The sequence below is a fragment of the Ovis canadensis genome, chromosome 6 (genome assembly GCF_042477335.2).
Source record: "Ovis canadensis isolate MfBH-ARS-UI-01 breed Bighorn chromosome 6, ARS-UI_OviCan_v2, whole genome shotgun sequence".
In the NCBI taxonomy this organism is placed as follows: domain Eukaryota; kingdom Metazoa; phylum Chordata; class Mammalia; order Artiodactyla; family Bovidae; genus Ovis; species Ovis canadensis.
The window spans coordinates 86,626,528-86,653,079 of record NC_091250.1 but is presented as its reverse complement, the minus strand read 5'-3'; the positions used below and the strand labels follow the sequence as shown (position 1 = coordinate 86,653,079).

The 26,552-nt window shown below is 40.4% G+C and overlaps 1 protein-coding gene across 2 annotated transcripts in view; it reads right to left on the bottom strand.

The window, feature by feature from the left end:
• Positions 1-2,650: 2,650 nt before the first annotated feature.
• The window catches only part of KIT (KIT proto-oncogene, receptor tyrosine kinase), an 82,556-nt gene continuing 58,654 nt past the window's right edge, over positions 2,651-26,552 (bottom strand). The window contains exons 8-21 of one of the 2 annotated variants that reach the window (XM_069593098.1): positions 18,869-18,983; positions 16,998-17,179; positions 15,676-15,782; positions 15,455-15,581; positions 15,078-15,182; positions 14,883-14,993; positions 13,392-13,542; positions 11,361-11,455; positions 10,776-10,903; positions 9,636-9,758; positions 6,615-6,726; positions 6,416-6,515; positions 5,963-6,068; positions 2,651-4,868 (exon numbers count right to left, since the gene is read on the bottom strand). In XM_069593098.1, coding sequence (XP_069449199.1) covers positions 4,740-4,868; positions 5,963-6,068; positions 6,416-6,515; positions 6,615-6,726; positions 9,636-9,758; positions 10,776-10,903; positions 11,361-11,455; positions 13,392-13,542; positions 14,883-14,993; positions 15,078-15,182; positions 15,455-15,581; positions 15,676-15,782; positions 16,998-17,179; positions 18,869-18,983 — 1,691 coding nt within the window. In that variant the 3' untranslated portion in view covers positions 2,651-4,739. Of the gene's footprint in view, positions 4,869-5,962; positions 6,069-6,415; positions 6,516-6,614; positions 6,727-9,635; positions 9,759-10,775; positions 10,904-11,360; positions 11,456-13,391; positions 13,543-14,882; positions 14,994-15,077; positions 15,183-15,454; positions 15,582-15,675; positions 15,783-16,985; positions 17,180-18,868; positions 18,984-26,552 lie in introns of both variants that reach the window. The other variant, XM_069593096.1, reaches the window with a different exon arrangement.

The following is a 26,552-nucleotide window of genomic DNA, read 5'->3' as shown; positions in this document are numbered from 1 at the left end:
GTGTTCCTCAGTGAGGCTGCCAGAAAGTTCTTAGTTCCCCTTCCCTCTTCTCCCCAAAGCCTCAGCCCTAGGATGAAATGAAGCTGCCTTTCCAAGGTGTTGCTCTGGGTAAACTTTGTACATTTCCTGTCTTTCCAAGACCTATTTCCTCCCAGACGGCTCTCCCTTACTCTGTGCTGATGGAATGTTTAATTATTCATTCAAAACAGATTAATTAATCACTCATGAAACATTGTGCTGGAAGCCTCAGGAGCATCTGAGAACACCTGTTTCTCAAGAAATCTTGAAACGTGGTGATCATTTAAGGGTGACGGGTGAATCTCTCCTTAGGCTAACTCCCACTGACAAGTACAGGCTTCCAGAGAAGCTGAGACTAAGGCATCTCCGTGGGACAGAGTGCTGTGATAGAACAGGGGTGACTACACGAGCACAGATGGGGAGACGCCAGCATGGTAAGACCAGGTACTTGTCACCATGCAGGTACAGAGACTCCACAGACCACTGAGTGAACTTGGGCTAGTCTTCACTCCTAGCAACTTCTCAAGCAATTTAACCTCTGGAGTGTCTAATTAAATACTTTAACAAGTGAATGATAACCTGTGAAATCAGAGAACTTAGCCCATATAGGTCTGCTAATTCTAACACTGAATATAGTACAGGTGGGGAGGAGCTAACACAAGAATCAAAATAATTATAGTACCAGGCAGAATCGATTGTAAGAGTAATAAAAAAGGACGGGTATCAAGTGTCATGGGGATTCAGAGGCAACTTCCAATGAGATTATTTATTTGCCCAGCCTGGAAAGCTGGGGGCTTGCTGGGAGAGGAGGCAACATGAAGTCGGAATGAATGGAAACAGAAGTGTGGGGCATGTTTGTGAGTCTATGGTAACATGAGAGAAGAATGGAGGGAATACTGGAGCAAAAATAAGAGCCTTGAATTCCTGATGATTTTAATATAAAACAGAGACATCTCTCTAGCAAAGTCAAGTTTCATGGCAAACTAATACAGTTTTGTTTGCATTTTAGAGGAAGACAGTAGCTGGAAGCACATTTTTGACCACAGAGTTCTACATGGGGTACGTTGGTAGTTGGTACAGGAGCATCTTCTTCCTTCTTAAGGAGCCTAATCAGTCATGACAAAAGTTACCATTTTTGAGTGCTATTTATGTAATAGGCACATGAACAGACTTCAGTTGAGTATAATGAGGCAGTCACCACTGTTACGGGAGATGAGATTTCAAGAGCTCATCTGTTCAGTGTCACAGAGCAGTAAGAGGTTGGGACAAGGCTGGCACCTCTGAACCCAGAATGTTGACACCAAGCATCGCCTTGATTAAAGCTGGTCAGTGAAGGAAACACCTAGACTAATAGAACGCGGGCTCTGGACTGCTTCTAACTCGAGAGTGCACATACATGAAAAAGTCTAAATGACACTGAAAATATGTATAAAGGATTTTCTTGTTTTGTGGTCAATTAGCATTCATTCTTATCTGTAATAAAATAATGGAAAATGCTTAACTGAAATGAGGGTCTATTTTTCATTGATTATTGATATGTTTCTGGTCACACCATTTCACCTCAAGACTTTAAAAGGATTCCTCTTCATTACAGGTCACCTTTAACCCCTCTTCCCTCACCTTTCAGGAGTTACTTCTGCAGGAGTAGATGCCATGACAGCAAAGAAAATAAAAACTGATGGCGTCTAGTGTGCTTACCTCATCTTTAATAGCATTCTGTGGTTCAGGGTGAGTCTTTATTTTAAGCTGGAATAACTCTTAGGCTCTATGCAGGGTTCACTGGTCTGGACAGCCCTCCTGAATACAGAGGATGCGTCAGTCACAAAACATACTGAATTAAGTAATACAAGTCACCTCCCTCCAAGCAAATGATAGAATTTTGTCCCAGAAACAAGTGAGAATAAAGACTAAAAGGTGGAGCGAGAACATCTCAGGACGGATGTTCAAAATCTAAGCCAACAAGAACACAAACCATTTTCTCAGGATTCCTCATGTCAACCTTGTGAATTACTTCACTGTTCATATTAATTTTTAGACAATCTCTTTTAGGAGGAAACAAGCTAGTTATATCAGATTGAACCACATAAAATTGCTGCTAACCAAGATGGGTCATTTCCGAATGAATCAACTTAATAATCATCTTAGCAATGTTTTCTATATTACTTTTTAATTTAAATGGAGATCTTGGGTTGTAAAAATAAAATGAGAAAACAGCACATACAAATTCTTAATAAATGTTTATTGAATCTTTAAGTATACAAATCCTAGTGATCTGATAGCCTTGCATGTATCTTACACGCACACATGTGCCTGTGCTCAGTCGCAAGGTCATGTCTGACTTTTTGTGACCAATGGACTACAGACCACCAGGCTCCTCTGTCCACGGGATTTTTCAGGCAAGAATATTGGAGTGGGTTGCCATTTCCTTCTCCAGGGGATCTTCCTGACCCAGGGATCGAACCCAAGTCTCCTGCATTGGCAGGTGGGTTCTTTACCTATGAGCCATCTGGGAAACCTCACCTTACACATACTAGGTCCAAACCATTCTAATGTCAGGGTGAATGCACTTTAACACTTTTAACACTTTCAAGTTTAATTTCACTGACTCTGAAATAATAAAATAAAAATTCCATTTGACTTTATATTTACACTTTTATTAGAATTCTTTAGAACTGTGAACAATTGGACAACATATCAGGAAAAAACACATAGAACATCAACATCCTTTAAACTTGCACCGCTTACATATTTACACATAAAGTTACTGTATATATAAAAAATATTTTCAAGGACTCATGGGCTTGGGAATATATTCAAAAGACATTATTGCTACATTTCAATATTTACAAAAAAAAAATGCCACAAAATAATTTCAAACATTAAGCTACTGCAAAGAAACATCAGATGTAAAAAAAAAATTATAAAAATATAAACTTTCAAGAATATCCAAGACAAAACTCTCAGTGAAGTGCCCCTGAAGTACCTAGACATCTACAATTAACAACCACTTTTCTTACTATAACCAAAGTCAATAGAAACGCAAAGGAAATTTTCAGACAAAGTGTGGCAAACAGCAAAAACGTCTTACATTAGCAACAAAACGCCCCAACCTGTTACCTTTGGAAAGGTGCGAGAGCATAGAACTCCAGTGCAAATGGTTACTTTCAGATAAATGGCCACAGTTCTCTAAATGAAAGCAGAGAGACCTAGGAGGGGAAAACCACGAGGGCAGCATACCTGAATCTTGCGAGACAACACACAAACCCTGCCATGTACCCATGGACTCTTATAATTGGGTAGAGGCAAAACAAAACAAAAAAACAGGTAACACTAAGAATAATATCCAGGCTACAGCCTAAAGGGTAGAATTGAAATGTTTCAGTAGGAGAGTAGCATTAATAAGGTCTAAGGAACAGGTACAGTATGTTGAGTGTAAGTAACAGAGTGCCTTAAGTGCAGGTGGATTGCAAATAAATATGGACTTAAGCACGCCTCTATGTAAGCTTTTGGTAAGCTTCTCTACACAGCAAGGTGAAGTGAAACAAAAGCTGGGCTGCTGCTGAAAGCCAGGCTACTTCTTGGGTGCTGAAGGACCCTCCTGGGCTCAAGGCAAGACTACTCCCACAATATTTTGTCTACAAGCATACATACACACGCACACATACACACTTATATAGATACTGGCCAGGTGTCCAGGACATGCCTGTGATGGAGGCTGAATCTAAAGTTTATTTTTGGCTACAGAAGAATCCAAACTAAGATAGCACTGGTTGTCACTCCTGCCAGAGTCATGCAATAAATCACTTTTGCAAAAGGCATCAAATCCACTGAACACGATGACATTCTGAAGCTGGTCGGCTTGTTCTGGACAATCTCTAGAGCAAGTTCATCGGCTACAAAAGGAGATTTTTGTTAAGACTGTGCTTGGCAATAATTTTTTTTTTAAAGCACTGTTTCCTTCAAACTTGTTCTGGCTCATCAGTTATTCCTATACACAGCAGACTCAAGCCAGAATTGTATTCAGAAACTACACCTTGTGGGTTCCCCCCCCCTCAATATGTGAATGTGTACAATTTATAGATGAGTATATACAAAATGTGGGCTGGGAGGCCATCTCTCCAATTCAGCTACTATTAGTGAATTTGACTTAGAAACCAGGTCAGAAGCACAAAGGCTCATGCCCAGCAGTCTTTATTCAGGAGCAGAGAGCATTTTTCCATGGCCTATGTCTTACTCCCAGCATGAAATACTAGATTTCTTGAGCCCAGATATTCATAGGCTTCTGGCCTTTGAATAACATTCTATTTCCCACATCAAAGGATAAGGTTTCAGCTTCTAGCCTTGCTGCATCATCATACCATCATGGGTGATTATGAGGAATGAAGGTGACTACTGCTATGTACTCAAAACTATCAACTACATTTTTCGGATAGAAATTGGAGAAACCTTGGGAAGGACTCAGTGTGTCCAGTCCATCCCACCCACCCTTTCTCCAAGTCTGAAGTTTCCTCGTTAGCAGGGGCTAGTGTGCTATTAGGAACATAGGCAGCTCGATGGTAGCTGATGACAAAAATCATCAGCCACTAAAGGGTGCTCATTAAGACAGGGTGTCCACTACCCTTGAGTAGGATTCGAGTCGAAGGAAAACAAAGGAACCATTGTAAAAACCAAAAGAGAGGGGGGCCGGGGTTGTCAGGAGACCCCTGGATGCAGACTCTGCTTCAGACATCTTCGTGGACAAGCAGAGGCTGCGTGGAGGAGGCGCTGCTGCCCACAGAGTTGATGCGCACAGAATGGTCCACCGCGGGGTTCTCCCGGTGGGGGCTGCAGTTTGCTAAGTTGGAATAAATCTGAGGAAAATAAATCCACAGTCAATACGCCAGTTCCCCACAAGGAACAAAGGGGCACATGTGCAGCTTAGGAACTGCAAATAACTTAGGAAGATTCTTACAGCCAGGAGGTTGACAAGACCTTACAGCCAAGAACTGAACCACACTGACCAAGGATAAGCTTTGTTTTATCCCTCATTTTCCCATGGTCTGATTACATAAGAAGTGATAGTCCAAAATGTGCTTTTCTGCTGGGATGCATCTAGGAATGAGAACGACCTAACTTTTTTTAAAAGGTGCATAAATTTCTGTAGCCAATTCCCATCTAATGGCTGATGTCACTTATTAAGAAATTGGTGGTTCTTCCATTGAGAACCAGGCACTTGGGTGTGAAATGCTGTCTAATTTGAAATGTGCTTTGACACCCAGAAGAGCGAACTTCAACCTGAAAGTATCAATGGTATAATCTTAAGAAAAGATAGCTCCAAGCACAATCCAGAAGAAAAAAGCAGGTTAAAAAAAAATCTGAGTCGAAGTAAGGATCACTCATTCTTCCTTAAAAGCAAAAGAAATCATGAATTTGAGTTTTGAACTCCCCGCTTCTCAAATCACTGGGAGGGATCCCTCAACTTCAAGCAACTCTTCATTCTTTACGGTTTGCGGCCATGAAAGCTATCTGCTATATTGTGGTTATACTTACTTGAGCAGAAGATTTATTTTACTGCAGGAAACAAGCTGTTTTTTCTACGTGCCCTACCGCAACCCTCCAAAGGCTGAATGGCCTGACACGTGAGACAGAAAAGATGCAAACTCCCATGACCAACACTTGGGGTGAAGAAGGAAAAGTGGCAAATCGTTATGGAAACGTCTATGCCCACACTTCTGAGCATCAAGCCCTCTACTCTTTCCCCTCTTCATCTCATATCCCTTGGCTCAGAGTAGGGGGCTAGGCAAAAAGAACTTGTTTCCATTGCGTCACTTTCCTACTCAATTTATAGCCTAAGTGAAGGAGAGAAAGGGTGGGTAGCTTAGTCCTCACCCCCAGAACCTGAGGAGGAGGACATGCTTTGGAACCGAGAAAATGGAGGTCCTATGCCTGGCTAGAGTATACTCACATGATTGGTGCTCTCTGAGATCTGCTTCTCAATCAGCTGCACAATCTGCTTAAATGTTGGCCTTTTCAAGGGATCTGCATCCCAGCAGGTCTTCATGATGTCATACCTGCAAGACCAGGGCCAATTATCACTCCGCAATGCCCTTAACTGATCAGCAGATATATGCCATTCAACAATTTCAAACTTAATTCCAGGGTTCCACAACTGGACATACTGAATGACATGGGTATAAAATAAAACTGTGTGCACTGAGACTCCGCCAACACTTCATTTGGTAGTGAGCTTTATGAAACTCAGCGACAGAAATAACATTTGCCCAGGATGTCATTACAAGGAACCAAATGACATTTCAAGCTATGCTTAGTGAAAACCCTCAACATACGGGTTTCTGTCTTTAAAAAAGGAAAACAAAAGAGGAAACGTTATCTGAAGGAAGGACATCTGGGCCCTTACATTTCCGCAGGTGCATGCTCGGGGCTGAGCATTCGGAAACCTTCCTTGATCATCTTGTAGAACTTAGAATCGACTGGCATTCCAGGGTAGGGGCTGCTTCCTGAGGCACAAACAGTTTGCAAATCAGCATGACAATAAGCAAGGAGAGCACTGGTAGCTCTGAGTGTGATTAAGGTGCCTTTGGCAAGGCTCACTTTACCTAAAGAGAACAGCTCCCACAGAAAAATCCCATAGGACCAGACATCACTTTCAAATGTGTACACACAGTTGAAAATACTCTCCGGTGCCATCCACTTCACAGGGAGTCGAGCCTGCAATGGAAGCATGGAAGATCCAACAATGTTAATCACATTGTGATTAAAAAATCAAAAAAAATAAAAAACTGAATAGAAAATATTCCTATAGAGAGGTGGGGTGAGAACTTGATGGGCACCTCACAAAGACCTTCTACCCATATGACCTCAGAGGACCCTGATTACGTCTGAGAATTATGTTATGTGTGATTTTTTTAGTTTGGGGTGGTTTTACTTTTGTGGGGTGGAGTGGGGTATGCATGCCAAGCAGTGGGCAGGACCTCAGTGCCCTGACCAGGGGCTGAACCCAGGCCTTGTCAGTGAAAGCCCAGAATCCTAACCAGGGGACCAGCAGGGAACTCTTGTGAATTATGACTTTTTACTTTTTTTCTGACTACCTCTGAAATATGTGGATCACGAGTACAGCTGACCCCTGAACAATGAGGGTCTGAACTGCATGGGTCCATTTATACAAGAATATTTTTCAATAATAAATGCTACATGATCCATGCTTGGTCGAATCCAAGGACGTGGAGGAACCATGGATATGGAGTTCTGGCTTTCATTTATACTGAGATTCACCGCTGCCTTGTGCAATGGTCAACTGTAATATTGTCTTCTGGAGTGGGTTGCCACTTCCTTCTCCAGGGGATGCTCCCAACCCAGGATCAAACCTTGGTCTCCTGTACTGCAGGCAGATTCTTTACTGTCTGAGCCACTAGGGAAGCCCCAGTACTATCTTCATTTTCAACATGGGGGTCACTGAGTCTGTACAGCCTGGTGGTTAGGAACATAGTTGTCAGAGACAGATACTTGGGTTCTAACCTGGGCTCCACCACTGGCCTTGTGTAACACAGAGGTTAGTTACCAAAGAAGGTTAGTTACCCTTATCCTTTAATAGAAATGTGGCTTCCCAGAGTAAGGACTACATTGCCCAGCTCCTTCATAGCTGTGTGCAGCCATGTGGCTTGGTTTTGGCCACTAAGTATTGTATGACAGCTTTTGGAAAACTTCCTTAATATGAAGTTGGCATGTGTCCTGTGGCCTTTTCCTTCTTGTCTCCTCCTCCACTGTCTTGCCTTCTGGATATGTTGGCTGGCTTTCTTGAGGCCATCTTGGACCATGAAGCTAAGGCCCACACCAGGGATGGTATAAAATGGAAAGGTTGAGGAATTTGTTCCCTGGTACAGAACCTCCATACCAGGCCTGGCCTGCAACTCCTATACTTATTTTACTTTCCTTTTGGGTGTTCTGTCAAATACAGCCACAGTTATCCCTTACTAACACACTGGGAACATCACATACATCTGTAATAGAAGCCTCAGGATATTCTTCTGTAAAGCAAAAATCAAACCTCAAATTCCATGAGTTGTCTTGTGGATTAAATGAGATAATGTGGGTACCAGTGCTTAGTTCGGTATGGCTGATTCACTAGGATCTGGAAAATTGCCCTGTATAACCAACCACTTGATAAAGACAGCAGTGGCTTATGCTGACTATGACTATTCCAAGGTGGTGAGTGGCAGATTCAGAGTTTTAAATTCAACAGTTGAACTTCACATCCTGAACTCCTTCCGCTAACATCGAGCCAAACTTTCTGTGACTATTCCTCTTAGAGACATTTCTGGATTCTTGGATCTTAATTTACCACAGAAAGCTAAATCAACCCTTCCCATAATCCATTTAGGACCCAAAACTGGGAAGACAATTTTTTTCTGGTCTTAAAGTTATTTTAGTCAGTAGGAAAAAAATAAAAATGCTTTCTAGTATCCCCTCCCAGATTTTATGCTAAAGTTCTTATAGGGGCTCTTAACTTGGGATCTATTAATAAAAGAAATCAGAGGTGCTGGGGTCATCTTTACCAAATACAACACACTCACTAAATGACAGAACCAGGTTCGAACTCCGCAAGACTGGGCCCGGAACCCATTAGCCTTTTGTCAATATTCAAAGGCCTGGATAGAGAACCACCTTTCATTCTTCCCTCTAGTAGTGCACCAGGATGGTGGGGACTTGGTGTTATTAACACTCCTAGCCTTAGCGAGTTATTATTATAGAAACACATACTGTCATCAGAAAGTAAACCCAGCAACATTTCTACAAAAACCAAGTCTAGTACAGCCCACCCACAGAGACGCCTTAGTGATGGAGAAGGAAATATTACATTATGTGTAGGCACACAAATAGCTACCTCTAGGAATAGCTCTGGACTGGAGATATGAGCCTGGGAAAATAGATGGAGAAAAATATACGTTCAGGACTACTGGCTTCCCATACTAATGGGATATTGCTCTGGGAATCATAGGCTCTGGTTTCAGCCTCTACTGATCCGTGTCATCTCAGATAAATATCACTAAAATACACTGTGCTTTTAGTTTCCCCAACTTTTAAAATGTGAAGACGCTGCATTCTAATGCCAAGGGGTTGCCCTGTCGATACAATGAAAATTGGCAATGAAATAAAGCACTTTGAAATAAAATCACTATGTCCCATAAGCCAATTATTCCTTAAGAACGTCTTTAATAAGCTCTCTTGATTATAAGATCCAAGATTCTATATACCTAACTCTGAACATTATCTTAGATTTTAATCTTTTTCACATAGCCTGTCAATCTCAAAATAAAATTCTCCTGCTGTGACCTTCAGGTCCCCATTTGTTTCACTTGAACAAAATCGAGTTCATTGCTATTCTCAAGCTATAATGAAAATTAAGGCTATTTCTGTTTCCTTCACATGCCCTATAATTACACAATTAGAATTAGGAATCCTATTATTGGAATTTTGCTAAAGTATATTTAATTTGACTGCTAAAATGCATGATATCGCAAAGGTAGGATTTGCATTACAAAAATCATAAAAAGACAATATTTTTTAAAAATTGAAACAAAAATCTTTTGCTGGACTGTCAAGAGAGAGTGGGTACTCACGTTTCCTTTGACCACATAATTAGAATCATTCTTGATGTCTCTGGCTAGACCAAAATCACAAATCTTTGTGATTCGACCATGAGTAAGGAGGATATTTCTGGCTGCCAAGTCTCTATGAATACACTATTAGAAGAGTAGGAGACAAAGAAAACCATTTAAATTTATTTTAAACTTTTTAAAGAGTGAAAGCTATATTTAATGCTAGAATGCCGCTTATGTTATATAGAGCCAATAGTTTTGCTTTACATTTAAACTATTCGGTGCACCAAAAATAAATATCTAGATTACGCTTTGAACGATGTTCAAATTTGTGTTTTACATTGTTAGGACTTTAATTACTATAATTGCTTTCAAAACCAGCTTGAATAAATGCTTTTTTCCCCCCTTAGGACTGCTTTAATTTTACATGCTTCTCTTTGACTATGTCCTTTTAAAAAGAGTTTCTAAAATGTCTGCAACTTGAATTTGACCCCTCCAAAGGACAAAGGGAAGAGGCTCTTTATTTCAGCCATCCTGTATCCTCTTTTAGTTTGGTAATTGTTTGGAAATGTCACCAATGACACTTAAGGGTAGGATCTGTAACCTCATCCTATTCTGTTAGCCTGGTTTCGTAAGAAATTCCTCTCACCCTTCTAGAGACCATGTTTCTTGTTTTGGTTCCTTCGTTCTCTTCCTACCCTCAACCTTCTGATCAAATGTTTATTACTCTCTCTTGATTCCTTACTTCCCCAGCACTTGGTAAACCATACATGCAATATTTGAAGTCTAACTTCAAAAAGACTCAAGTACATGCTTCATCAAGCACTGCGACTACAAGAGATACCCTTTCCTTTGGCTGATAAAATAACTATCTCTTTATTTTCTAAGAGCAGCTCCTACATCCTAAAAGCCAAATTCTAAATGAATTCATTGCATATAAAAAATATATTCATAGAAAGCTCATTTAGACAGGCTTGCACTTTAAAACTTATGAGAACAGGAATTTCAAAGAGACAGCAGTTGGAACATGAAGAAACTATATTTCCTCTGCTTTTGGTTACCACACTTCAAGCGACACTCTGCATTCTGAGTATGGCTCTAAATACTCCTTGGGGGCATGGGGGCAGGGACAGGACCCTTCTGAGAATCACCCCCACTTACATTCTTTGAGGCAAGGAACGCCATGCCCTTTGCCACCTGGTAAGAAAAGCTCAGCAAGTCCTCCAGGTCCAGGGCCAGCTCATCATCTTCCATGATAGCAGGAGTCACGTCTCTTTCTATGTATGAACCTGTTAGGAGAAGAAGGATTTTCTTAGCAATTAAAATCTTTAAGACAAGGAGAGTAAAAGACAGTGACAACAACACCAAGGGCTGGTAATCAGGGAACTGATGTGAACTTGCAGGCAAATCCTCTCCCCAGTGTTAAGGATAGGAAGGTGCAGAATCACAAAGTTAATATTCCCAATCCTGGGCTAAGTTACAAAATCTTTAAGGAAGAAGAATGGTGGATGAACACAAAAGTCTCATATTTTTTATATGTATCTGATGTATTTTGATATTCATATGTTATCATATATGCAACAAGATGCTCAGATACAATAACACAGGCTCTGACTCCAAATACCTGCTTACCCTGAGCCTATTGTAAAGAAGAACCGGTTACTACCAGGAATCATGTTAGATTCCACGGTGGTATGAGAAACTCTGAGTCAATGAGGTTGTTCTTATTGTTTGATAGGTACCCACCTATTCTTGCAGATCTCCTCTTGTCTGCCGCCTTGGTTGGTACAACATAAGAAACTCCAGGTTTCATGTCCATGTACTCATTAGTACTATCATTGCTGGGAGAAATGAAACATCCATCAAACCACGAGTAAATAAAATGGGAGATGGGGGAGCATGTGAGAGGCAGGCTATCTCTCCACTCCCTTTTTTACATAAGAGGCTGATTTATTTAAAGAAAGTATTGCCAAGTTTGAATGAAGAAAATCTTGTTCAGTAAGATATGAGTTTTTAATATTCAACATTGGGGTCTAATCCCTAAGAATTAGATGGCCTTTTTTTTTTGTATTCAACTGTAGAGGGGACTCTGGTTAGAAATGTCCTATCTCTCGACACCAGGGATTTAATGAGAAACAGAGAACCAAAACCATTATCCCACATCACTTCTAACTCTCTAAATTAGCCTCAAGAGAGATAAAATGAAAGAGACAAAGAACCGGCGCTCCTGAGATGTGTTATTAGTGGGGGAAGACAGGGATCGTTAACATATAGCGACTGATGGAAGATAGTTTAAAAAAACCAAGTTTGGTTCAGATAAACACCAATAATTTGGATGATTTTCTGAACCATCTGGACCTCTTGAATCTGTAACATTTGGCTGGAGAGTCTTCAAGATTTCTAGTACTTCCTGCTTCTGATTAGCATAGAAACACCATGACAACAATCTCCTTCAGAGCGTGCTGGTGGTTCCAATCCCATATGGGATCCCAAAGCACAAAAAACACTACACAGGATTGAACTATTTAGGCCATTATTTCAGAAAATCAAAAAATATGTGTGGGGCCAAGGTTTTAGAAATAAGGCAAAGTGGTTCATTTATTCATATAAAGAGCATATGTGCTAGAGAAACAACCAAAGGTGGTTTGGTTTATATTGTATTTTACTGCCACTTGACACCACTCAAAGTTTACAGGATTGAAAAAAAATAAAAAGCTTCATCTAGGGTTTAAAACTTCAGCCAGAGGTACAGAAAAACACTTTTATGAGGTAATTGCCCATCAACCATATTTAAAGAGGTCTCCTTCAGGGCCTGGGGTTAAGTTCAGGAGACAAAGTCTTGCCTTCTCAAAATATAGGGGATATGGTAAATAAAAAGGAAAGAGGAAACCCATCACACAACTGCAGAGATAAAATGTATAAGGGATTAGACATGATGACTATGATTCTGTAGGGCTGCATAAATCTAGAAAATCTTAAATGGTGGATCTTAAACACTTGGAAAGAAAAGGCAAAGATGGCAGAGAATTCTATTCTGATTGTAAACTACGCAACTTCTTAAAGGAACTTGAAACTCTTGACATATTCAAATTCAGAATGGTATCAAGGATAAAAGAGATGAAAATAAGGTGCAGAATTAAAAAAAAATATGCTACAGTAGTTATGCCTCTTGATAACCTAAGTTAAGGAAAAAGAGGGCAAGGAATACAGAAATAATTCGGAGGTAGATGGTGAGAAACCTTGGTGCAGAGAGCTATTTGGAGCTCTCTGCCATTCTGTTAAAGGTTTTAAAGGAATTCACTGTGACAACTTGGCAGCCTTCCCCATGTTCCCTATAAACAGTGTGTCTCACTCTAAAGATGCATATAGGACCCTATCGTATAGTATAAAGAGAATCACACAAGAAAGAACCACGGTAAGAGAAACAGGTACAGAAATTATATAGGACCCTGGCTCAACAGTATAAAGAGAATGACCAACAGGAAAGAACCATTCTAAGAGAAACAGGTACAGAATTCATTCAACTAAACAGAACTAAAGTTCAGAGAACACTAAAGATACATTTTTAAAAAGCAACAAAAATTTAAGTTCAAGACTATTTGAATCTCTAAAAAGTTTGAACTTTCTAAACCATTAATCACATTTAAATGATTTAATAATTCTGATTTTGCACCCCAAAGTACCTCAGTTCACTTTTTTAAAGAATCAGCCTTGATTGCAAACCCTTATGACCCCATGAACTACCTGTCAACAGCTATTTATGTCAATCAGTCTTACCAGGAAGACTCCTTTGAATGAAGAAGGTTCTTATAAAGTGCCACTTCAGCATGATCTTCCTGCTTTGAGCAAATAAATGAATCACGTTTTCTTCTCAAAAAATTCAGAAGATCACCATAGCAACAATATTCTGTAATGACCAGGGTGGGCCCTATGAGCATTTAAGAGAAAATTAGAGGGAGGTGAAATATACAGACCATCCAGTCTTCCATAAAAATACTCAAGGGCGATCAGTCATTCACATTCAGGGTCAATGCTAAGCCTACCAAGTACGAGTACAATCCTATCTATGAACATTGCTTAGCAGAACTCGGGATTCTGTGGAGTAAAACCAAACAACCTTTGTAACCTGAATTTCTGCCTGATTAGGGGTCAGGCATGACTGCTGGTTTTAGACAGGAGTTATAGCCTTCATCATTAGTTATCAAGCTTCCTATGTGAGTCCTCTGATTCACTTCTGTTTACAGAGAGGGCTTCACGCCTTTTGTAATGTCATTATGGAAATGATGATGAGCATAAGCACAAACGGCAGCATAATAGGAAAACCAACCACTGGAACCACCAGCTGAGACTGGAAGGTGCGGAGAAACCCTGAAAAGGAGGGCCATCACGTGTGTTCGGGGCCCTATCAGTTGAACTTCTGTTTTCTTTCCCTGTTGTAAAAGCCTAAAACACTATAGCTCTGAAGTTATTTAACAACTAACTAACTTGGGCAAAAATCTCTCATGAACAATTCATGATGTCAGTGAAGCAACATTTATGGGGGCTGTTTTAAGAAATTACAGAAAGCTGTCAACTTGACCGTGGATCTCTCCAGATCTTGAGGAATGGCTCATTTTAATACATCTTTGTTCCTTTGGACCAAAATGTTTTCTGGAAACATCGTAGAAAGTCTTGATGGGAGGACTAATGAATGCTTCAAAACTGGAAATTTCTTTTTTTATCGAAGTGAAGTCTTTGCTCTTTTGGTGTAGATTTGAGGGCTGGTAGGCTTAGAGGCCTATTTTCAATGATAGCATGCACATGAACATTAACTCTTTAGTGGCTAAAGAGTCATCCAGCCTAAATAAAAGCTCGCAAAATAAAAGAAAAGCTTTCTGGAGGAGATGAGACATTCTCAAGATATTCAAGAGGTCAATGTTGGTGTGATATACACGACAGTAACTAGGTACGTCCTCCTGGGTGTTCTACCCCATGATGATAAACACAAAATATAATTCTTAAGAACAAGACACATGAACCTGGGTCTCCTACACTGCAGGCAGATTCTTTATTGTCTGAGCCACCAGAGAAGCCCCATATATTCTTATAAACATTAAAATATACATTCTTAACATTCAATGGGGTTGGGGGGAATCCAGCAAAAGGTTAAACATTTGGGTCAAAATCCTGCAATGAGCTTATAATCAAGCATTGTCAAAAATCATATCAAAATCTCCCACCTTTTGATAATTTGACCAATTACAAGAGGCAGGTTGGCCATGTCCTTACCTCCAATGGTGCATGCTCCCAGAAGATTCACAATATTCATATGATTACCGAGGTAACTCAAGACTTTGAGTTCAGACATTAGGGCTTCTCGTTCTGTTAAATGGGCGCTTGCTAAAATTAAAAACATCTTATTTTAGAAAAAAGCAAACCTGGGACACTGACGGTGAGCACCCATAACAGCCTGCAGGAACTTACGTTTGAGCATCTTGACAGCAACAGTCATGGCTGCATCCGATTTAATTAAGCCGTAAGCAGTGGCCTCAACGACTTTCCCAAAGGCGCCAGCACCCAAGGTTTTCCCTGTAGGAAGGAAGGCAAGGGAGTGAGTGGTGGTGGTGGAACTGAAGAAACATTTGTGTCATTTCAAAACCAATAAGGGAATTAGGGACAAATGTGTCAAGATACACTTCCCTAAAGTGTACCTGATACTAAATCTACCAAAGGCAGCGAAATTGCAGGAAAAACCTTATTGTTTCAGGTGAAATAAAATAAAGAAAGCTATTGGGATTCCCTAAAGGCACTGCTATGTGAAAACAAAAAGGTGTCATGGAAAACCCCTGTAGCATACTGACCAAAACTCAGCCTGTTCCTGGGAAACTCCCATTTGTGATCATAAGGAAGTTGTGTTGGGTCTATGTAAACATAATTGTTCCCATTTATCTCCTCGACAACTTTCCACTGTACTTCATACATGGGCTTCTGGTGGAGAGAGAAAGGGAAAGAGGAGTCATCTTTTAATGGTTAATGGTTCTGCCATTACAGCATTTGAGGGAGAGAACAAATAAATGGTTACCTGCAAATATTTGTACGTAAGAATCATCACGAAGATACACATTAAACCAGCTGCGATCACAAAACCAATCAGCAACGGCGTGAACAGGGTGTGAGCATGGATTTGTTCTAAAATCAAAGAGGGATGTGGAATCACAACCTATTAGCTGCATCAGATCTTCACACAACACCTCTCACCTCCAACTCACCCACCTCCCACACTACCTACCACCCATCACAGCAGGAGTCAAACCAGGTGCATCTGAGCTCCCTGCCTTGGCTATTATCTTACTCTAGGAATCTTTTAACATAAGCACTTTCAACCAGAAAACTGTGGGAAAGAAGTTGAGATTTCCACAGCACAAGAATAACGTTAGGCAGTTTTCCAGTAAAAAGTGACATCTGAGTGAACTTTGTACTTCAAATTCCTGCCTTGAACTTTAAGATGTTTCCTTTATGGATGTTTTATTACTTTATTCTTTATGCTTTCCTGTATTTCCCAAATTTTCTACATGGAGCATTGAGTGTCTTTCACAACTGAGAAAAACATTTTTTAAAGTGTTCTTTTCATTGCCCTGCCTGGAAAAAAAAAAAATCCATGATGAAGAACAATATAAGACTCTTCTCCTCATCACTCAAATACCGAACAAATACTACTTTTTGGCACTTGTCTCTGCCAACTGAAGAAAACAAAAACCGAATCCTACAATGTATGCACCCAGTTCTTTTGTCTTCCAACTTCATACCAATTCATCAATTTGTCTACAGGATCATTTAACTTATGTTGGGAGAGCTAGTCATTCATGAATCAGATTTTAAAGATGTTAAAAGAAAATAGCTCCTTAACATGATTTCACAAAAGGTAATGTTAACTTTCTAACAAGGTATCTGGCGATGTGTTAAAATAACTGATTTTAAGTAACAATGTAAATGATTTTTAATTGAATTTAAATTTAATTGTCCTAATTCTGTTTCTGTTTGGGTATAAGGTAAATCTACTTCCCCTATTTTATTTCTCTACCCTTTTCTAATGGAAACAGTTGGAAATACATGATTAATTTTATACATATACACACACGCATGCATACACACAGGCATACATATGTGCACACACGCATAAAATACATAAAACACATAAAGTGCATGGTTACTGCACACACTTTATTAACAAACTAGCACAGAATGAAACTTAGTACGTTTGATGACAATCACATGCGTAATGTAGATATTACCGGAAATGACATGCCAGTGATGGAATGGACTTAAAAGTCATGATTGACATGGCAGGCAGAGTCTAAACATCCCCTTAAATTGGATTAAAAAGAAATATACCTTTGCTGTTACCTTTAAATGCAAAGTTAAAAGAGGCAGAACTCTTGCCCACATCGTTGTAAGCCCTGCATTCCACCGTCCCATTGTGTTTGAATGTGCTGTCATCAATGGTGCTATAAACCACTAGTTTTCCAAATGGTGAGACAGATGAGTTTTGGATCTGTACATCCACTGGCCCAACAGGAACAGAACACCTAGGTGGGAGAAACAGCAGCCCAGACTTACTCTCAGAGAAGATCAACTGAATGCATTGGATACGGCATACTTTTAAAACCAAGTCAGAGATTCATAATCAGATATTCCCTTTTACAAGTGGAAGTGTGATGACAAATGAACATGTCTGTGCCACCGAGAGCAAGAAAAGCACTTGGAAGAGGAGAAAGAGAAGAGGTTTTGAGGTGAGATGTGGGTTTGAAATCCAGACTCAAACACCTACTCTGTTGACTTGTGAGTAGTACTTAAGTCTCCAAGACTCAGTTCCTACAGCTGTAAAACTGGGGTAGTAATACCCATCTTGGAGGGTTACTGAAAGGATTAGAGATGAATTCAGTAAGACCGCTGGCTCCCATCCCTGCACACAGCAGCCATTTATAAATCAAGTAGTTGTGAACAGATGTATGCAGGGTTGAAAAGGAAGACGGTGGAGGAGGAAAGCAATAAAGTCTATAAGGATGAAGATAGGGCCACCCCCACACCCTGGAAGTGAGGATGCTCTGGCTCGAAGTGCCATGGAGGGAGATGGAGACAGTGCCTGCTGGGCTGAATGAACTCCAGGTGGCAAAGATCACCAGGAACCGGACTCAGATGACTCTATTTTAAATTATCCCCCCCACATGCCTAGCAATTTTGTTCCCATACCTGGTTTTACTTTCTCCCTTGGCTCGTAACACCTGCATATGGTAGTTGTCAATCTTCTATCCGTCTCTCCTCACTAGAATATAAACTCACTAATGGGACTCAGGTGTGTTTTGTTCACTAGACCCATGTCCAGCATATAGTTGGCATTCCATAAACATTTTCTCAGCGAATGTCTACAACTACTGGGGCTGTGTCCCCTGCGGGCAAGCTTTCCAGGGGTCTTGAACCTCCCTACTTCTCCCCCAAAGAAAACACTCAACTAAAACCCAGCTGAGAACAAGTCTTACATAACCTCTCCAACTTGCTGTTTATTTTTTTAAAAAAGAGCTGTTCTGTGAAAAATGAAATTTCTATTATTACTGTAACTACTCAATTGTGATGTTACACTGGGCTTTAAAGCCTGAGCGTAAAATAGCATTTGATGGATAAAAACAGTGAAGCTGACCCCATTTTCATCTTCAGGTAATGCGAAAGGACAATTTAAGGCTTAAGTGTGGATTGTGAAAGAGAGGAAGTACAATTCCAGATGCGCTCTGCTCAGGGGCTAGGCACCTCATCAAGGAGAAAACCTTTTTAAGACATGTAGCTCCCCAGCGCCGTATGTATGGTAATTGTGCGATCATTACTTTTTTGGTAACTTGGCAATTAACTTCTGAGGTAATTTTTTTCATGATAACTACAGTCACATTTCCCACACATATTACCTTCTGTGTATATACTGGAAATCTAATTACTCTGTCCTGGGAAATTGCTTTATCTACCTGCAGGCTGGAAATTGCATGATAAATCCAAAAGATAACCACCAAAATAAAGATGTCGTTCAGTAATCATGTTTCAACAAACAAAATTAATGTCTACCAAGAAAAATATAGCAATTATGCTCTCTAAAAAGCCACATGGATAGAAAAAAATTAATCAAAACAAAGTTTTAAAAAAATAATAATACTTTGAAAACATATTTGAAATTCAACTGAATTGCAGTCTTCCTGATGAGTGTTAAGTGGTATCCAAAATAATCATCTCACCTCTGCTCGGTTCCTGGACAAAAGTACCAATCAATGGTTGGCTCCGGGAACCCTGCGGCCACGCACTGTAGCATGCCATTCACCAGCCTGTCATGCGTCAGAATTTCTGGTTTTGCTGGAGGAAGAGAGAAGCGGCCATATGTCAGACTGCTAGAAAACCTCACCAAGGCTCCCTCCACAATTTCTGAATTTTTAAAAACTTTCTCAAGGATGAAAGGGACCCTGAGGGAGCATGTTGCTCAAAGGGGAGAATGTGAACCAGTGAATGGAAGGTACAGGTAGGAGGATGTGAAGGTCTGACCACGAAAAAGGCTTTCCTGGTTAAAGCTACCCAGCCCCCGTGTGGACTGTTCATCCTGTGGATGTGGGGGTCTCTGAGCTCTCCCTGCCTCAGGGATGACTGAGGTTGCAGGACCACCTGGCAAGGTTTCTGTTCCCAGGGATGGGGAACCTGGAAGATGGGTTCTAATCAGGATTCTAGGGTTCCCAACTGTCTAACAGGTGAAAATGCTGAAGCTCCAATACTCTTGGCCACCTGATGCAAAAAGCTGACTCATTCGAATATACCCTGATGCTGGGAAAGATTGAGGGCAGGAGGAGAAGAGGGTGGCAGAGAATGAGATGGAATGGATGGCATCACCGACTCAATGAACATGAACTTGGGCAAACCCCAGGAGATAGTGAGGGACAGGGAAGCCTGGTGTGCATGAGGTTGCAAAGAGTCAGATGTGACTTAACAACAACACTGTTTATTAAAGTATTCCTGCCATCAGAATCTCATTGGAATTTCAAGTTATTGCAAGAACTAGAAGAAATTAGGAGGAGTTACGGGAAGAGATAAGATCCGCCCCCCCTCGAAAATTTCCCTCCTCCTTTTTTTGATGGGGGTGTGGAAGGGATGGTGTAGACGAGCAGCTGAATCACCCCTTTATAGAGAAGCCAAAACATCAGAGTAAAACACAATATGGGCTTTTAACTCCAAACTTTTATTTCAAATGCAAAATAGGAATAGAAAATTAGAAGAGGAAACCAGCCCAAGAGTTTTACTCATACATATGTCTAAACCTGAGTACAATCACTCAAAAAGTAAACTGTATCAGCAGGAATGCTCTAATTTGACATTTCTGTGTAACTATAATAATCAACTGATATTCAATCAAAGGTACCCTGCAAATTCTTGAGATTAGTGAACGGGAAAAGAACTTACATTCAGCTGTTCTACTGGTAATACACTTGAAGGATGTGAACCCTCTGAGAATGAGTAAACTAAACTACACTGGAAGCATCTGACGGCAGGGACAGTGATGAGTTCATCCTGCATCCCTGGCACAGCATCGCGGGTGCCGCCCCCAAGCCTGTGCACAGAGCTGTGGGTGGCCCTGTGTGTGGTGGACAGAACTGTACCCAAGCTCTGGCTTTTGGTGGCTCTCTGCTGTCCACCAAGTCTCCGGGTATCCAATGGGAATAACAACAGAAACAACAGGAATTCTTCATAGTGATGTTGTGACAATGAAGTGAAATGATTCTTGACAAAGAATCAAGAATGATTCACAGAAATCAAACAGTAAAAGCATTAATTAATGGGACTTCCCTGGTGCTTCAGTGACTAAGACCCTATGTCCCAGTGCAGGGGGCCTGGGTTCGATCTTTGGTCAGGGAACTAGATCCCACATGCTGCAACTGAAGATCCCACATGCCTTGACTTAAGACCCAGAATAGCCAGTAAATAAATTTTCAAAAAAAATTTTAAGTATTAATTACCACTTTATTACTACTCATTTATTATTTTTTCTCCTTAGAGTACCCACCCTCTTAGGTTAATCAAGTTTGGTACCAATTAAGTTAACTGTATTGGTCACTCTACATATTCTTTTCAATATATAAAGATATTAGATATTGAAGAGAAACTGCTTAACACAGCATGATAACATGTATGTGTTTTAACCCAAAGAACTGGGAATTTGACATTGATTACATTGCAACTGATAGGAAAAATAAATATATTTGGTCAGAGGAAAAGGCCAACAGGTCAGAAACTAATTTCTTCGAAGGAAGGTAATGCTGATAAATGACATCTTTGTAGAACAACCTCTCAGCACCTCATCTCCTTGCAGGCAAAATGGCTTGGCAGGGATCAAAGTGTCTGCATGCATGGCACACCCACCTGTCATTCAACCTGGCCCTGCTGATGGGCAGGCCATTTGGCTAATACACACAAAAGAGCAACACTCCAAAAGCAATCTCAAGGTAGGGGCATCCTTGAGAGTTTGGATCCAACGCCAGCTTTCACAAATAGAGCAAGAAGACAAGCCATCGTCTTGCGAAAGCGTCCATCTGGCAAGTTTCATTTAATTATCATGGGCAACTGTGTGACCAGGCTGAAAAGTAGGACATAACACAGAAAATAGTGGAACTTGAGGAGAATGCTATTTGCTGAAGACGGCAGGCGCCATACAGCAGGTCTCTCTGGACTGAATTCAAGTGTCATCTCCTTTTCCTAGCCATCCTCAACTCTCCAAAGCCAAGTTGGTTGGTCTCGCTTCCCTACTCCCGAAGCACTTTAGAGCACCTGACGCACTTCTATAATATCCTGGTCTGCCTCCATCCGACTGTTCTCAAGGGCAAGGACCATGTCTTACGGACTGTACTTCTGACTCCTAGCAGAGTCTGACCTGTGGCAGACACACAGTAAGAGCTGTTAATTATTAAGTCCTCCCAAAAAAAAAAAGTCCTTCAAATTCCAAAGGAATTCAGTGTCACAAGAAGGGACCTGGAATATCAGCCTATGGTGACTTTCCTGTTACACCATTTTTGCAATAGTGGGCCACGAGATAAGAAATCGGCACATAAACCTGGCCATGTGGATTTTTTCTTCCATACTGAGATTAACGATGAGAGAAGGTCCACACACAGATAGCAAAGATAACTGGATAGAATCCAACTGGACAGAATTCAAATGGGAATCAAGTTCATAAGACAGATTTCCTCATAACAACCTTCCTCTTGTCATTCATTGTTCCTGGATTTTTAGTGGAATTAACTATTACTCAGTAGGAAAAAAAAAAGAGGGGGCTGAAAGGGTGCATTAGATTTATAGTTGTTGTATCTGGGTAGTAGAGTTATACCTCAATATCTGTTTCATTCTTTTGACTTATTTTCTAATTTTTTTTTTACAATGAACACAGCTAATAATAAACTTATAAAACATTGGAACAGTTGAAAATTACATAATCAATTACATTTAGCTTTGGTTACAAGTGCCCTAAGATCCAAGCCTTCCAGCGCGACACCTGGTAGCAGCTATACAATGGCCAGGGCTGGCAAACAGTGTGGTCTGGCTGGCCTACTTGTTCCTGTGTGCTGGTTAATCAGGCACATTTTTAAGCTACTATCCCAACTATAACCTGAGGCAAGCCAAGCAGCTTTTGTCCTGTTGGCTCGTAGGCTGGCCAACCAAGCTCAGAGGGCCCCTCAAACTTCAAGGTGCATTTGAAGCACAGAGAGATGAGGTTAAAAAGCACATTCCTGGCCCACCTCACCTCCCCCAAGATTAAGTAATTTGAGAATCTGACCCAGAATGGGGTTATTTTAGAAAATCTTCAAGGGACCCCATCAGGGCCAGGACAAGGATGTGGCAAGAAAAACACCTAAGGTGAGGAATTTAAGAAGGCTCTCATCCTCCAGGTCCTGCAGATTCAGGTAGACACCAAGAGTGAGCACCTCCTTAAATTCTGCACCCTAGGCATCTCTCTTGCCTCATCCTAATTCCAGCCCTGTCCCTAATGCTGGTGACAAGAGACTTCATTCTGAGAGCGCTAAATTACACGAGTACAGCTGGGGCTATACATGGCAAGTTGCACAAGGAACATGTTTAATGCATAAAGAATGAGCTAGGTATAATTCTGATTCCTAAAAATGAAAATCTGGGCTCATCTGCATTTTGTAAGTGCCTCAACGCACCGTCTAAGTCATTAAATATGCATTTTGCTTTTAAAGATACATAACTCCCTGCAATTCGCCAGGTTAAATCTGAGCTGTGTTTTCTTAGATATTCTGCAATCAGCAGTATACCAAATGACACATTCCCTAAATCCTCCCAAGTTGGAGGTTTAGATAAGCCTAAGAGGTGTATAAGTTATGTATTTCCTGTAGAGATAAAAAAATAGCCTTGTCTCCTTTCAAAGCACTGTGGACCTGAGTCATCTGGCATCTCCGACAACACTGATCAGCTCGTAGGCAGATTTCAGTGCTTGTAACTCTTCTGAGAATTTACTGCTCATGCAATTAAAAACCCCAACCATTTGCTGATTTATCCCACAGATATACGATCTTAAAAAAAAAAATTCCTTTTCACCACCATCAGGTCCATAAGGAAGGCAAGAACAAGTTGAATTTTAAAGAACACAGCACAGATAATAGGAGCTGGGGGTGGGAGGAAGTATACAAGTAACTGGTGGGAAAGAGATGAGCATAGTTTTTGGCTTGCCCTAACCGACTCGGATACAACTGAGTGACTCACTTTCACTTTTCACTTTCATGCATTGGAGAAGGAAATGGCAACCCACTCCAGTATTCTTGCCTGGAGAATCCCAGGGACGGGGGAGCCTGCTGGGCTGCTGTCTATGGGGTCGCACAGAGTCGGACACGACTAAAGCGACGCAGCAGCAGCAGCAGCAGCAACTGACTCCACCAAATCTTGCTACAAACACACATCTGCCCACACTCTCTAATCAGCAAAGAACTCAGACTTTAGTGTCCGTGTGTGTGTGTGTGTGTGTGTATGTACATGCATGTGTCCAACTCTGCAATACCAGGGACTGTAGCCCACCAGGCTCCTCTGTCCATGGGATTTTCCAGGCAAGAATATTGCAGTGGGTTGCCATGTCCCTCTCCAGGGGATCTTTCTGACCCAGGGATCAAACCTACATCTCCTGCATTGGCAGGTGGATTCTTTACCACTGAACCACCTGGGAAGCCCAAGTGTCCATATAACAAAACACTAAATGAAGAGGAATCACAAGGATGAATTTGTTTTTACAATTGTAGGTCTGATGATATTTATCAGCAACACAGTGATGCTTTGTAGCAATTTGTCACTATCCTGATTTGGATCTGGGTCACATCCACATTCCTGCCATAATATCATTATAATATAGGAATTTAAATCAACTAAAAAAGTATTTAAAAACTTGGGTTAACGTTTACCTATAAAAGGAGTATTATACTTAAAAAAAAATCTTCAAAACAGATATTTTGAAAGTACATTTTGGATACTAATATATACAATATAAACTATAAGACCCTATTGTATAACATAGGGAATTATATTCAATATCCTGCAATAAATCATAATGGAAAAGAATATGAAAAAGAATACATACACACACACACACAGAGAACTGAAACACTTTGCTGTACACCAGAAACTAATACAACACTGTATATCAACCACATTTTAATAAAAAAATTAAAGAAATTACATTTTGTTTTACACATTCTTAAAGACATCTAGAAACTGGTGTGTGAGTACTTTAACAGAATTTCATTTAACTAAACAAAACTTCAACTACAGTCTTCTGCATCCAGTTACGTTTTGCAGAATCTCTATCATTAAAAAAAAATCATTCTCCTAATAAAATGATGTCTTAAATAAAAAGTATGCTAACTTTTCATGTGAAAGGTAAAACTAAATATTTTACATTTTAGGGGTTATGAGTCTCTCTTACATACACTCAATGTAGCCACAGACATGTATGCAAATGTGCAAAGCTGTGTTCCACTAAAATTTTATTCACACGCACTGAAATTTTTTCACATCTCACAAATCTTATTTTTTTTAATCATTTTTTCACATCTCACAAATCTTGTTTTTTTAAATCATTCCTACATCCCACCCATCCCAAAGAAATAAAAAAATTCTTAGATTATGAGCCATTCAGAAACAGGATACTTGTCAAATCTGGCCAAAAGGCTCTAGTTTGTCAATCCTTATTCTAAACAGCCATTAAAAAGATCTCCCTATCTTGGAAGTTAGCTTTACAAAAAATGATGAAACTACTTGGAGAAAGCCTTCCTTAGCCAGAATCACTGTGCTCAATTTACAAGAGCACCATCATCAGTGACCCAGGGGTTGGGGTGGGGGATGTGTACACATGTTACAATGCAGCCCAACTGCTGCCTAGGAGTGCAGACATGTGATAAAGCGCTATCGTTCTATTCTGTATAAGTAGTGGATTCATTTTCACACATTTAGAAGTGGAAGAGAAGGGTTAACACAATGCCCATGGAAAAATTACATACCTATTCTTGGATTAATTTAAATTTCCACTATACATTATAGGTGACCATGTATACATCTGTAACCGAAGGAGACTAATTTGATGTAAAAACACGTGGGGCTCAACTGGAAAGGAAATTTCCACAGAGCAGCAGTTCCACTCATATGAAAGGGACTATTCAGGCTATTTTTAGAAAAGTATGTCCCAGGGCCAGGGTCAATTCTAGCTGAAGTTTGAAAATGAAAAAGTGAAAGTGTCTCAGTCGGGTCAGACTTTGACCCCATGGACTGTAGCCCACCAGGTTCATGGAATTCTCTAGGCAAGTGGGTGGCCATTCCCTTCTCCAGGAGATTTTCCAGACCTAGGGAATGAACCCGGTCTCCTGCATTGCAGGTCGATTCTTTACTGTGTGAGCCACCAGGGAAGGCCCAGGAATACTGAAGTAGGCAGTTACACCTCTTCTGCTTTCACACCACACACATGAAATAATGGCCAATCATACTAACAAAGAGCTAACGATCTAGATAGGTTACCCTGTTCTCCAATCAGTTCAGTGATTGAATAGATCCCCCAAATTAGCTACACACCCAGCCAGACCACCAACTTTCTTAGGAGACATGAAAGAAAAATCATGCCAACACACCTAAATTTTTTCAAAATATGAGACTCAAACTCTGCTTTAAAAGTAGGTTGCCACGATATTCCCTTATTCTTCCAGTTTAAATGTCTATAGCAATTCTTGCATCGAGAAAGATCCTCTTCATAAGGAGGAAATATTAAAGTGTCACATCAAAAACAACACTCATAACTCCCAAGCAATTTAAGAACAAAAACTCATTTCAAGTTCAGGAAAAGAAAATAAAAACAGACTTCAGATACTGTCAAGTATCTCAAATTACCTATAAAAAAATTAATGTAGAAAGACAAGAAACTATTTTTACGTAGATTAGCTACCCATACTAATGTTATTCCTTAATTTGGAACTGTCCTGCAAGTCAACGCAGCCTATCTTCCTAGACATATGTTCAAGATATAGGAGCATGAAAGACAATGACAGATGATAAGCTCATGATAAGTGACTTCCTGCCACTAGAGTAAGGTTGCTCATTTGAGATTAAATAATTATAAACTTTAAATAATCATTTAATAGATTTCTTTTAAAATTCATTCACATTATTTCAGAGTTTCACGATATAACACCACAATGTCTCAAAATGGTATCACATACTGGTTAAGGAAATCATGAAATATCCATGCAAGGAGATAGCAAAGTGATATTTGGGCCTCCTGGGTGGCTCAGATGGTAAAGAATCTGCCTGCAATGCAGGAGACCTGGGTTCAATCCCTGGGTTGGGAAGATCCCCTGGAGGAGGGCATGGCAACCCACTCCAGTATCCTTGCCTGGA